This window comes from Tinamus guttatus, unplaced genomic scaffold, assembly GCF_059628265.1.
Source record: "Tinamus guttatus ecotype Peru unplaced genomic scaffold, ASM5962826v1 Tinamus_guttatus_pri_ptg000197l, whole genome shotgun sequence".
In the NCBI taxonomy this organism is placed as follows: Eukaryota; Metazoa; Chordata; class Aves; order Tinamiformes; family Tinamidae; genus Tinamus; species Tinamus guttatus.
Window position 1 is genome coordinate 3,985,967 of NW_028288731.1, and position 14,741 is coordinate 4,000,707.

General features: G+C 43.3%; 1 protein-coding gene across 2 annotated transcripts in view; it reads left to right on the top strand.

The window, feature by feature from the left end:
• PARD3B (par-3 family cell polarity regulator beta) overlaps window positions 1-14,741 on the top strand; it is a 354,457-nt gene that overhangs the window by 259,496 nt on the left and 80,220 nt on the right. For both annotated transcript variants that reach the window (XM_088523731.1, XM_010213086.2), the window contains one exon: window positions 12,410-12,520. In XM_088523731.1, the coding sequence (XP_088379857.1) occupies window positions 12,410-12,520 (111 nt within the window). The remainder of the gene's footprint in view (window positions 1-12,409; window positions 12,521-14,741) is intronic.

A 14,741-nucleotide genomic window follows, 5' to 3' on the forward strand; every position in this document is an offset into this window, starting at 1 on the left:
TTGCACTGAGCTTATTTTCAGCTCGGTTTCTCTCTCTGTTTGATATTCATGAAAATAATGTATCTGTGAAATATGTTCATTCCTTGAAAGGAGACGTGAAGTTTCTCTGGTAGGATAACTTGAATATCACAGGACAAACACGATGTTTGCATTTGTTCCGAGCAGCTGTTCTGTAAAACGGTAAACACTGGATCTTCTAGGGAATTCAGGAGGTGGGCTAGAAAGAAACAGACCTTTCTCTTTTTGGCTCTGCCTCCGGGAAATGAGCATTCCTCGGCAGAAGCCATGCTTGGAAGCCAAAGGACACGGAGAGCCCGTGCTCGTCTCGCAGGCCATGTTCAAATGCAGGAGAGTGACTCCTGGAGAGGGGAGGGGATTTCCCACTGGGATGGTGCTCGGGCTTCTCTCTGCATTTGTTTTGTGTAGTTGTGCTGATAAAGCACATTGGAATGTGGTATCTAGTAAACATGTTTTTGAAAAGTGTAGTTAGCACTCAGAAATCAACTGAACTTCATTCCACAGGTCAAGATATTGGCAGTGTTAGATATATCTACCACAATATTCATGTTTTCTCCTCCCCAGGGTAATTCCCCACAACAGAAGCAACACAAATATGAAGTTTGTTCCTTCCATATGCATGTTTTCCTTGTCCCTTTTGCTTAAATCTAAATACTGCATTTGAGTTCTTCTGTATTCATATTGACAAAAAGCAAATATTTTGTACTTTAGTGCAGTTAAATCTGTTGTTTACTTTCTTCCCATGTCCAGGCATTTTGCTTCTCAGACTTCCCATTCCTTCTCCTTGATATTGCTTGAGCAAGACTAGAGCGTTTTCACCGTCATTTCCCTTTCAGCAATTACTTAATATGAAGATACAGTCCTTGAAGATTATATCTTTTCATGCTTATCCCAATTTTGACCAATTTGTCAGGTTTGTTAAAGATGTCCAGCAGCAACACTGAAGCATTCAGTGCACAAAAGATGCAAATATTGATTCCAGGTATTGAATGGACGTGAGAGAATGATTGGTGGTTTTTTCCGGGTATCTAATGTTCCAGATACTGAACTTCAGGACCTTGGATTTGATGATGATTTCTGTTTTATATTCCTTTATCCTCTTACTACATTTTTTTCCAAAGATCAGTGGACTCTATTTGTAAGGATACTTACCTATCCCACAACAGATGGAGAAGAGACAGCAGTACAAGTGAGCAACAAAACAAGAAAAATAAAACTGAGGCCAGACAACTGGCCTTCCTTGTTACAGGGGCATGACAGAAAGCAAGATCATGCCATTATAAATCAATAATGCAGCTTCATCTGAAAATTCTGTTCGTCTTTGGTCCAGCTGGCAAGAGGCAGAAGAGCAATAGAGTACAAAGGCAACTAAAGAAATTATTATTATCATGGCATTATCATGAGAAAAATTACATTTTAGATATTGTATCTAATAAACTGAAAGAGGAGATGGTATATAGACATCAAATAACAAATGGCATATAGATGATAAATTGGGCACTCTTTTCCTCTTATTAGAAGATCAAAGATACAGTAAAGAAATGGAGACGCAGATGCTTAATTTGTTTCATGGTCAGGTCTCTAGTGTGTTTTACAGATGAAATAGCCTTAGCTGGACGTCAACTGTGAGCACTCGTGCGGTGACATCTCCGTTTGTTCTCTTGTGGGTTGTTTTTTTGTTTCTCATGCGGTAAATACTCGGGCCCCGGCCGCAATGCGTTTGCTTCTCCTCATCCTTTCTGCTGGAGAAGGTGGTTTCTGGAGGATGGGCCTTCCAGTCGGGAAGGAGCAGCAGCACATGCGGCGGCTGCCGTCCGTGAGGAGCAGCCGTAACGTTCACTGTGGGGTAACGATCGTGTTCACACGGATCACACCTGTAAGCCAGAGCTGTTCCTACAAATTATTTGATGAACAGAGGCTAGCAGCTAATACATTAAGAAAAAAGCATGTTGAATAGTTTTGGAAACAAAAGTAGTGTTAAAATAATTGACACAGTTAACCCTACAGTACTTTTTATCACCACCATTTACTACTTATTCATACAATAATGCTGTTTTCTTCTGGAATCCACTAAACAGAAGTTTTAGTGGTATGACTGCCAGACTTTCTGTGCTCTTCAGCCTTCTGTGCTGCTGTGGTATTGAATTAACATCATCTTGTTTTAGTGCCCTCATTTTTTCAAGTTTTTTTTTTCAGACTTTTCTTGTGCTGGGATGATAATGTGCAGAATCTGTAGGATGTTTGTGCTCATTTTTGTCTCTAGGTAAAATTAGCACCACTGTTTTAGTCTTACAAATCACTGAATGAACAAGTATCACCTGAGTGTGGATGCTGTGAAGAGAAGTCAAAACCTTTGTGTGACAAATAAAGCATTGCTATATCTGAACGCGAAAGCATTGCAAATGCAAAGTAGATTTTTCATACATTGTCACGCAAAAACTAGCAAGAGGATGGTAATGTAAACATTAATAGCGAATCTTCTAAAATTAGCTTATACACATCTGTGGCAGGGAGTCAATGTGTGAAAGGCAAGAAATGTGCAAAGAGGAAAAAAAGTGGAGAATCTGGGCTGTTTGTTGTTCTGTACAAAGAGCTTTGGGCTGCATGGTTGTAGCAGCCTGCAAAACAAAAGTGCTTAATGGTTTTAAGCACTATTCTAGAGTTTTCCTCCAATCTTGCCCAGTAAAACCTATTTCTCATTCTGATTACTGCACCAGAATGATTGCTTTTAAGATTCAAGAAACAGAAATGATTGCCAGATCTTGATTGAAGCCTTATAAATAAAGTTTCTGGCACATGGCTCATGAGCAATACTATTGAAAGCAGACACGGCAGAGCTGTGCAGTTCACATAATTGACTTAAAATTTCAGTCACTTAGTGCTGATATTTATTCTTTATTTATCAAGTGCCACTGAGGAGGGCTTTGTAGTAGGTGCAGTGGAGTTTCCCAGTCTGATGAGAGAGCCTGTGTAGAGCAGCGGGGCGAAGCCTCCCCATGCCGAGCCCTGTCTTTGCTGCCGGGCTGTCCTGTGGACACGCTGGAGCAGGATTCAGCGCCGGAGCTTCTGCTCCTGTGTCCTTGCCATGATCCCCACCCAGGTTCATGGCCAACAGATCCTAACCAGCATCCAAAGCCACAGTATGCTGAGAGTCAAGAATACTCTCCATTTTCTTTAAAGCTTAAACTCAGCAGTATTATTATTCAATTTGTTTTCCAATAGCTATTTTCAAAATACACAAGAAACCTCATGGCAGAAGGTCTGGGCGAAGGCGAGCTGAAGTTTGTCTTTTCCCTGAATGTCACCGCTTCCCAGCTCCCCTTCCTGACACTTTTCTTGGTGTTGGTTTTTGCTGTAGGGAGGGGAACAGGGAAGAGCTTCCTCTTGAGGTTTGTAGCAGAGGCTTTTGCCTAATGAACTGGCAGGGAGTGACAGCCTTTGGCTCCTTCAGTTCCCAAGTGAGTGCTGTTAATTCCCTGCGAAATACCAGGGAGCAGATTCCCATCAATATGTCCACGAAACTCTTATTGATGCTAATGAGATCCGAGTGTGGTATCAAAGGGGAAATTGCTACCTGTTTTCCAGGGCTTGGTCTTAAATCAATGAACAGTGGGACTGCATCATTCCCCTGCTTCTTTCTGGATGCACTGTGTCTTTCAGCAACCTCCCTGTTTATTTATTTATTTATTTATTTCCTTCTCCTGTTGCTATAGCTATCCTAAGCCAAGTTTTCCTGAGAAAACCACAAAAATAAACTACTATTGTTAATGTCAGTACCAACACATACAATGCTTGAAAACTAGGATTTCTGGGAAGATTGCTGAGGGAACTCTGGAAGGCCAGACTTTAGGACTTGCCCTGCAAACCCGTGGTGAGCGTGTTCCATGTGGACAGCTGTTTGTCTGAAGGTTGCCCTTAGTGCAAGACAAAACTGCTGCAACCCCCCTGCAGCCTCACTGGAAATCTCCGCTACCGTCCAAGACGCTTAAGGAATCAGATTTACAAGTTCTAATTGATAGCCACTGTTTTGACAGGCAAACAGATTTCTCCTCCCAGTGGCTTCACAGAATTGGCCTCCAGCAGACCTTACCATTAGCAGAACTCTATGGAACAGAATATACAAGCTAATAATAAATCTGTAGGGAAGGATGTTAACCGCAAACTACTACGTCTAATTAGTAATGTACAATAGCCAAGGCCAGGGAGGGAAGGTGTTATGTATAAGAAGGACTGATTTTGACAGTTTAAAAATGCAAAAACATATATTATTTATGATGCTGAAACACATCTCCCAAAATGCAGGATATATAATTCCCCTCTCCTTGCCTTATTTTGGCATTGTTTGAAATGTTGCTGCTTTGTAAAAATGTCAACCGTAGCTGTGGTGGCAAGGCTGGGATTTTTGGTGCTCCGACCTCCCCATCTCCCTGCGGAACATGACGGTGGGCTGGGAGCTCTCCCCTCGCCTTTCCTTCCTCCCTGTCCTGCCCCGCGTCCTGCTCGCTCCCTCTCGGAGCAGGCCCGGAGGCTTCGCGCGCTTTTACCTCAGCGTTTCTCAAGCCCCCAGAGCCGGTTTTGGTAGCTCAGCGTCCACAGCCCATTGCAGGGGAGCAGAGAAAAGGCACTTGAACGCAGAGACCTCAAAGCAGGTAGGGAAAGTAGGAGAAGGCGAGAAGCTCACAGGAAAGTGAGGCATGGGGATGTACAACAATACTGTAGTTGTAACTCCAAAATAAATAGTAGAGAAAGACTGTAGGACCTCTTAGATTAGTTCTTAGTAAAGACACTCTTGATGTTTGATTTCTTCATTTGTAGAAGCGAGTGATGATACTTGCTCGCCAAGAGTGACCGTAGGCTCCTACGGAGGCCGAGGTGTCTCGGCCCAGGAGCCCTCTGCTCCCGTGGCTCCCCCAGAGGTGTCCGACCCCGCGGGGCTCCTCGGCGCCTGCCAGGAGCAGCTCCACGCTGTGGAAGTTGGCTCAACCCCAGCAAATTCCCGCTGTGGCAAGGAAGGGGAGGCAAGCATGTGGTTTGGTGGAGAAGGTGAATAGTGCTGATGCGAGAGGATTAGCGAGTCTGACACCTCGAGGTATCAGGGCTCAGGGTGCGAATGTAGCAGGTTTGGGGGGTTGTTTTGCAAATGTGTTACGCATATTTAATTTGCGTTGTGATTTCTGTGTCTACAGCTCTCACAGTGTCACAGTTTCAAGTTGCTCTTCCATTGCCAAGGAGGGTTGAGCAGAATATTTTGTAGTGCGAGTGGATATTCTCATAGAGTGCCTTGGCGGCTGAAACACTAAGAAAAGCATGAAATATCATCAGTTATGATACAAGAAAGGTGAAGAGCCCTTACTGGCATAAATACACGTGTAATATATGTGTGCTATATACATATTCCTGGAAAAACTGCGAGCTATCCTGTACGTCTGCTGCTCTTGGTCTGTTTTGGTGGAGAAATGAGAAATTGTGTGACTGTGAAACAGAAACTAAGCAGGCAGGGACAAGGGACGAGAGGTTTCTGCTCTGGTCCTTCGGTGTTCACATCAGAAGAAACAACTGGCCTGCAGCACAAAACAAAGCAGGGGAGAAATGGCTCATGCTGTAGGAAAACAGGGAAAAATAAGAATATATGGGAATACCTCCCTGCTTTGGTGAAGGGTAATTACACAGTCTGGTGGACAAGTGAGCAGGGCTTGGCGCACTGAGCAGAGTGTAAATCAGCTTCCGCTCCTGGCTGAGCGGTAAATCATGGCTGTGCTGTGTTGTTGTAGGCTTTTCCTGCCTGGTGTACGTGATGTGGGATGCAGAGTGCTCCTACGGGTGACCAGAAACACCCAGCAAGGTTGTCGTCAGGGGTGTGAGGCATCCTGTACTGGGAACGGATGCCGAGCTGCTGCTCTGTGCCACTGATTTTCCAGGCAAGTAGCAGTGGTGGGAAGAACCTTCCTAACAAACAACAGTGCCTCCCACCCTCTGGCAATTTCAGCATATCTTCTAGAAATAAGTTCCTTGAAATATTATGAGCTACTCTTTGTAGCTGCTGTTTATTGTCTACTTTTACCTAACAGCTGGTAAGAGCTACTCCACTCCGTTGATCTAAGAGACAGACCCTTCTGGTTTTGCAGCAACCCCTTCTGACTCAGGTGTTGTGAATTTTAGGGTGCCATCATGTTTGCATGTTTAGATCACCTGTAGCCTGCAATTTCAAGGCAAAGGATCAGCCCACTTGGATTTCATATTGAGGAAGCCTCTAATCACTGCTACGATACAGAGATGCAGAGAGGGCTCAAGACAGCAGTACTGGCAACGGGGACTTCCTTTCATTACTGTCCCCACGGCTGCCGCTTCGCTGGGTAATTAAGGGCTTTTCTTCGACGTTTTGTCTCGGCGAGTGACCCTCTCTGTTGGAGATTATGGATCTATTATTTACTTGAGAGGTGTTGCAGCAGGCAGGCTTCTCAGATGTGGTGCGAGGCAAGCTTTGATTAGCCCTTAAATCTGTGGGCAATGTGATGATCCAAGCATTAATACAAATGTGATTAACTGTCTTGTCTTAGCTTTGTTTGCTTTGTTCTCCTGATGCCTCTGTGTTCCATGAGTAGTATGTGCATTAAGGCAGCTCCCCGTCGTAACAGATTTCATGGTGAATTTATTTTTCCCTTTAAGCAAAGCTTCAGTGGCAAAAAAAATGCGCTCCCTCTATATATTTTGAGTGAACTTGTGGAGGGAAGGTTTACGTGGGGTGGAATGAGGAAAGCTGCATGAAATGTGAGGGTTAATGCTCCCTGTTCATAACGTGGAATTCTAGATAAATATGGTTTCAGCTTTGATCCTATCTGGACTAATTCTTTGTCACTGTACTAATTAATCCGCATGCTGGAGAGAAGATGCTAATTCGAGCATCAAAGAAATAAAGAGGTGGGGGGAGGAGGGAGGTTGTGTTTAATCAGAGTTGTTAAAAAAGCTGAGTTTTACTCCCATTAGACTGGATCTGAAAGCTCGGTCATCTTAGTGTAGTTTCAGCAGACAGATACAGTATTTTTTTTAAAAGAGGTGGTGGAGGGGCTTGTTTTCTCAACACTGGTAAAAGAAATGGGAGCAACAGAGCATTAGTGTTGATAATGTGGATTTATTTAATGAGAACCTGCACTCTAAAAAAGAAATATTTTGCATCTTTGTGTGTTCTGCATAACCTTTTCTTGCTGGTCATATTGAGTTTTGAGTAGAGTAAGGCCGATTATCTCCCAGCTGGGCTTGAAGACAGCTGCCTGTGAGCCTGCCGACGTTCCTCAAGTTTAGCTCAATCTGCGAAACACATAATTATGGCCCAGCAAGTTTTAGCAGGTTGTCTTGCACCTCAGCTGATTCAGGACACCTGAGGTACGGTCGCTTTTCCCTTTTCAGGGGAGCTATTTTTGCTTCCCCAAGTTACCTTGCAGGGTGCCTCTCGCTGCCGCCTTGCCCGGTGCCACCGTAGAGGGAAGCGCCAGCAGCAAATCCAAACAGCAGCTTTCTGTTATTTGCTTTTTTATTTCTTGTTTTTCCCCAAACCAGTCTTCCCTATTTTGTGATAACAGCGGCAGGCAGGGGTCCCTCGTGCCCCTGAGGCCAAAGCCTCTGCTGGGGGCTGCTCAATATGACGTCCTCCACCAACGCGTTCCCTCCTCTTTCTGTAGGTTTTTGAGCTTTTACGAAGCTATAGGTCCCCCTAGTACTAATACTCAGTGGTGTACTTCTGTCCCGTAAGTAAACATTTAATAAGAAGCCTTTTAGGTATTTAGAAAACCCCTGAACGTGTAAAAGATGTATTTCATTAACGCTGCTATTAACATAAATGTAAAATGAGCCTGGCCTGTAATCACAACCAAGTCTCGCTTGCTAAGGATCTTTACGGCAATGTTTAATACTCTGTAAAAGTGTATGTATGAAAGTGATTAATCAAAGCACAGCACTGCTTCTAGAGTATTTCTTCTGCTGTAAAGCTGAGTGATAAAATAACTTAAAACACACGGCAGTAATGGCAGTTAATAAGCTTTTTATAGTCCCTGTGTGGACCTGAAAATCATACCTTATTAGTATCTTTATCTTTCTTGCTCACTCATTCATTCTTACTCACATTTAAATTTAATTCTAAGGGTTATTTCTAGTCTTTCAGAAAGGAGCCGCTTTAATAATCTCAGCATTTTTCTCCATTTGCTGGGAAATTACTAGGAGCCAGAGCTTTCGTTATATGTACTTTACAAATCACTCTGTTTTTTACAGTTCATTTCTGGAGATGTCAAGATTTTATGACATTGTTAGGCTGTGCATCTTGCTTGACGGTGTCGTATGTTGTCCTGAATTATTTCCCCACAGATGTTTGCAATTTCATTAAATACCCGACTCTCGGCAGTGACACCTACTGCTCTGGAGCAACCAAATTAAAGAGCCCAAACGGCCGGATTCAGTCGCGAGCTGCGCAGGGCTCTACTCGGCAGCTGTTTCGCCTGCTTGGAAGTCTGGGCCTTTATAGACCTCCGTGCCTTTTAATCCTTGAAGCAAATATCAACACATTTGAGATCTGGAAGCTCCCGGCTCCGCATGGAAACGAAGGGTTGCCATGACCACAGCTTTAGGTCTTGCACGTGAGACATTTATCCCAAGTATAACAGAGCAGGCCTGGAGACGCTTCGTTTTGATTTTTGCCCTCACAAGCCTCGTGCAGCACGCACAGGCTTTCATAGCAGAGCCAATGCCAGAGTAGTAAATACAGCAAGCAAGGCAGCACACGCTTGGGATTCAGAGGCCTCATTCACGTAGTGCTTCTAAGGGAGAAAATGCTGGTTGTGTGCAGGACACAGCTATCTCCTCTTGAGAGATAAGCAGCAGGACAGCTCCTCGCTGCAGGGAACTGGTTTGCAGCAACGTGTAGCACCCGTGCGTCTCCCCTCGGGATGGCTCCTTTGCCCCCTCGTGTCTCTGCAATCTGCGCATCACGAAAATCCCTTTCTCCTGCATGCAGAAGGCCTGTGCTCAGAGCGGCTGGAACATTAACATTCCCAATTGAAAAGTCTCCTTAAGGGTATTAGCACCTTGACTTCTGTAACGGCCCTTCCCAGGCATTTAACAGTCAGTCAGACAGCCCGGGAAGTTACAGGTTTCTCTCCTGTCAGTGTGGTCACCACTGACGTCACTTGGATTAAACTCATTAAGAAGGTTATAGAATAAGAGAATACAAATTATTTACTGAGCTTCTAATTAAATTCTTCCATTTGCTGCATAAGATTTTCCCAGAGAAATAATTGTGTCAGATACTAACTTAAGAGAATTTTACTGTGTACAGTGTAGCAAACCAGACTTTTAAAAACGGACCTGCTATACATTTTTTAATTATTTTTTCTTATTCTTCTGTCAATAGCATTAATATAAAAGGCAGATTTTACCATAATCCAATTATTTTTTGCCTGGAGATTTGGAAACTTCAATTCTTAAAGCCTTCCAGTTTTCAGAGAATTTTAATATGAACTTGATTAATTCCATAATATTATTGTGACAATAGGTTTTATCCTGTCCTTACTGAAGTGAGGAGTGGACCTCTAACCGACTTAAGCCTAACCAAGATGAAACCCAGCTGGGCAGCAAGTGTTCTTCCCTTTCGTTTTTCTCCTATATTTTGTTCTATAAGCAGCAGAGAACCATTAAGCCCGTAGTGCACAAAATGTGCAAAATTAGCATGGATAGCAGTTAATTTCATCACTGTAAGTCCATGGTAATTTAGAATATGCCTGCAAACAGGCCATAAATTTTAGGACATGGTGTATAAAGTCAGGAAGGGACTATGCAGGATTGTGGTTTAGTGCTGTGCACTCAGTATTGCTTTCCTCAACAGTGTTAAACCTTTGCTATTTTTATTTTTTAATGTTTATGTGAGACTTTTGTTGAGCTGAAAAATATATCACTATGATAATAAAAAAGGAATGGATTTTTAGGTTTTAATAATGTGCAAAAGAGACTAAAAAGCTGAACATTTTTTTCAGCCTTGAGCTCTATGCTATATATTCAGTGTAACAGGTGAGTATTGTAAGCCTGCACAAATCCCATGTGAAGCCAGAAATAGCAAAAAAATAAAACAAAACAAAAGTTGTTTTCATCAAGACCAGCTCACTATTACTGGTTTATAATTACACTAGAACTTGCCAATTTGTGGCAAGAGTAGCTATGCCAGCAGACAGCACTTTTTTTGCTGACAGTTGTCAAGCTGGCAGTTACTACAATCAAAATTGTCATTTTATTTTATTTAAAATGTATTTCCTCAGTAAGCAACCCAGACTAGAAAGTGAGGGAATGTAAAATCTTTTATATATATATATATATCTCTTGAGTATGCAACATATCCAACTCCAACTCCCTGCAGCAATACAAAATGCCCAAGAATAATGTTTTCAAAATCAATACATGCTACAGTCGAATATGAGACTCTGCAAAACCATAATTGAAATTGTGGCAGAAAAGTCAGCAGCCTGAATATGAGCACAGCGCCAGAGCCGCGTTGGGACCGGGCGGTGAGCGCTGCCCCGGCTCCCCGGGGGACCTGCTGGGAGATCCCTGCGGTGCGTGCGAGGACGGGGAAGGGGAGAATCATTATGGTTGGAAAAGACCTTTAAGATCATCAGGTCCAGCTGTCAACTCACCACCACCATGGCTCTAACCATGTCCCCCAGTGCCCCATCTACACGTTTCTTGAGCACTGCCAGGCACTGTGACTCCACCACAACCCTGCGCAGCATGATCAACACTTTACCACTCTTCCCATGTAGAATTTTTTTTCTCATATCTAACCTGAACCTTCTCTGGCACAACCTGAGGCCGTTTCCTCTTGTCCCAGTGGTAGTTATTTTGGAGAAGAGGTTCTGTGACTCTCCAGCCTCTGGGGACAGCCAGAGGCACAGTCAGTGCATCCTGCTCTGCTTGGGAAAAGCGAAAACAGGGCATGTATCTGCCATCATGCTGCAAGAACTGTCACGAATGAGACCTCGGCGAGGGCTGAAGGTGGTTCCTAGATGAGCTACACATAAGTTTCCGTGAAGGGAAGCTGTGCACAGCAGCACTGTTCTCATCCAGTACCTGCAGGGCTGCCCTTCTCCTCATTAGCACCAAGCATCGTGTGTCTGTCTCATGCCCGGCTTCCCCCTTATCCCCGGTTTTCATCGCTCGGAAAACTTGTTGCAGGCTTCCTAAGAGCTTCATCTGACCTCAGGCTTAGAACTATTGATTCAACACACGAAAAATTTGGATCGTTACCTTCTGAGACTGATTGAGTATTTGCAAGATTTCTGCTTTGGTCGGAGGAGAAACCTGAAGTCAATACTTTACAGTCTAAATATGCACAATAATTTAACTATTCCACTTGAGGCGGTTTAAGTTGATAAGAAAAACAAAAAGGGTAAAAGAGGCGATCACCTAGATTGCAGACTTTCAGAGAAGAGTTTGCAGTTCTGAGCTGTAGTTAGCACTACAGCATTTTTAATGATGAAATCATTACTTTTTAACATTGTTGTCATTGATTTGCATGGCAGGACACAAGGAAATCATTTGTGGAATTGAGAACTTCAATTTGGGGAAGAGAAGGGATGGGTTTTGTGCTTTTGGAGCCTTTAGCAATACGCATATTTGACATATTTGACCCAGAATTCTGTCTGGAATTTAGAAATGCAGTTTACTCCCTGGTTTAGTCACCTTTTGCAGACTGTGAAGCCAACTGTTAAGCTAGGTGTATTTGCACACGGTAGGGCAGAGTGGGACCCCAGTGCTGACTGGGGCCAGTGGAGCACTTCGCAGCATAAGTATTAAATGATAGTGTGTCACTAGCCAGAACCAAGAAGTTCTTTAAAATGCAATAGCACTCAGAATATAGTTTACTTTTTAAAATCTGCTCACACCCCCTAGTTTAAACAAAAGACAAATCCTTACATTAAGACTCCCTAGGAGTGCGAGACAGCAGCTGTGAGAGGAGCAGAACGCGTGGGGCAGGCTGTGCCTGGTGCCGCAGCAGGTCGCGGTGAGAGGAACCTCTGGCCACGTTAAACAGCCACTAATAATAGTTGCCCGGACCCGCAGCGCCTTGCGGTTCACCCCTGGCTTTGAGGTTGGTTTTTTTTTTTTTTTTTTTTTTTTTTTTTTTTTTTTTGCTTTCTCTTTCAAACAGTACTTAGGGGCCAAATCAGTTTGCAATCAGCCCTTCATACTGCGTATAGCCTGTTGAAAACTTGTGTTTTGCAATGTGTGCCATGTTTGCTCAAGACAAAAGCTCAGTGTTGCAATTGCCTGAAATCTCTTGTCTCATAGATAAATATGCTTTTTTTTTCCCTTTAGTAACCATTTCCTCCTGACCCTCCCTTGCTATCTTAAACAGATTTGGAAAGAAGAAAGAAGATAAAAGTGGGAAAGTGGAGCAGAAGGGGAGTCCGAAGCACAGCGTCCTTAAAGAAGAAGAGCTGCAGAAAATGAAAGACGAGCGTGAAAGGTGAGCAAGCAGCAGCAGCATCTCTGCGGCCACTCGCATCCAGACTCCCCTAAAACTGAGGAAGATGAGATCCTGCAAAGCCTGTTTCCCCCTGGCCTGTTCCCAAGCCCGGCTGACTTGCTGGTTTTCTCGTCTCTACTTCTGCAAAGCAAGAGCCTCCTGCCTCCCCTCGCACCCTGCAGCTGGCAGGGCTGGAGGGTGGGAGCTCTCGTGCTTAGCAGTGCTCTTCTCTGCCCATGTTTGGCCCCCGACTCATTCCAGGGCTGTTCACGGGATGCCAGAGAGGCTCCTTGCTCCTTTCTGGTGTCTCCTGGCAGAAAAGGCAGCGACCCCAGCACGGGGCAGCCCTCGCGCTGGCAGGCAGTGCCCAAGGAAACCATGTCCTGCTTCCACTCGGGTCGTGCACTGTCCCGTCAGCCTTGACTGCAGCTGCGAGGGCTGACTTAAGTAATAATATTTACTCATTTCCAAAGCTAGTAAAGTTGCTGTGCTGCCGCTGCTGGGTACGCTTAGCCAAAGTTTCAGCCTTTAGTTCACCTCGGTTAAATAATGTCAGCAGAAAGTTTGTGCCACTTATTTTAAAATATTTCTTATATTGCGTCCCTGATTTTGCCAGATTGATGAGCGCCTTTATTTTAAACTGCTGACTCCCAATTTGAATACTGGCAATTTGAGAGGTATGTGTCCTTCATTTTAAAGAAGCCAGTGTCTTTTATTAGGATCCTGGCAAGCTAAGAAGCATGTATCCCATCTGTTAAAGGGCCAGTGTCATTTACTAAAATGTTGGCAGGCTGCAAGGAATGAATCCTTCTGCCTAGAGGTCTAACGTTCCCATTGGACACGAGATAATTGTTCTTAATATTTCTTTAGCGTTGAACGCTGTTTTTAAAAATCGCAGCCACTGATTGACAGTAACTTGGTAACACTGCATTAGAAACTGGCAGCTCAATGTCTTCATCATTCTGGTGTCTCTAGTAACGATTTCAGTTTTGACCTGGAAGGGTTTGATGCTGAAATGGAGAACAGCAGGTGTGTTGAGAAGTGGATGAACCGAGATGATATTTTTAACTCGCTTATTTGATTCTTTCATACTGCACAAGAATAGAAGTATCACCCCCTTTTCCGTCAGGTAATTCAGCTTGAGATCAATTAACTTCTTGGGATCAAAAAAAAAAAAGAGAAGTTGAGTGCATTTTCTAAATAAATGAGCATATTTGTATGCCTGCCCACAAAGGACTCTCCACAGACTGACTCTTAAACTCTCTTTGAGGTGTTGGGTCATAGGACAGAAGAGTCTTTATTTTTCCCTGAAGATAATTATATAATGTTTAAGGAAAATTATGCGATGTAGCCAGTTCCCACATAAGGGCAAAACCACTTGGGTGACTGAAAAAAAAAAATCAGTTGAAAGAAACGTTTTCTGATTTAGTGTGAATTCAGTCTCTTTGCTGTGTTGTTGACTGTTCACCTAGTGATGATGCTCAGTAAAGACAAGTTTTATAGCTCTGTCCCAAGATTCAGTAATTCTCTAATGTAATTCAAGTCCAAGATTTTAATGCACATATTGGCAAAGAAAACCTTGCAGCACATCCACGCCATAGATCTTCTGCTTCTATGACTTCACTGGCTGCAATTCCGCATACTTGGTCTCATCTTTATTAAACCAAGCTCCACTGAAGTTTACTAGAACATAGGTATCAGATTTTTCAAATTTGTTCTTTTTGAGAGTGACATGAGTTCATTTTAAAACTGCCAAGAATGTAACAGTAGATAAGTAGACTGCAGAACTGTTGATAGCAATGTAGCATGCTTTTTTCCCCGACGCCTATGAATAAATCCCGTACAGCTTGAACAAAATACAGATTTATTTCCTAACATTTAACCTTTTTAAAATCAACTTAAACATATACCTTTATCATTCTAATCATTCTATATAAGTGATTTTTGTTCAGCTTCTCAATCCAACACTTTTTTTGCTTAAATTTCAGTTATCTTAAGTGCTGACTGCCTAAATACTTCAGGATGTGTCACACTAACCAGTACCCACTTTTTTTCTCTATTTTTTTTTCTTTCTCCATCTGATGTTTTTTCAGAGGCTGAGCTGTCCATTTCGGGCACTCGTGGAAGAGGTCAGAGTATTTGCTTTTTGGGCAGGGTGTGACAGGATTAATGATTAAGCGCATTTCAGCATCTTAGCAGCTGTGGAGCTCGCATGGTTTTG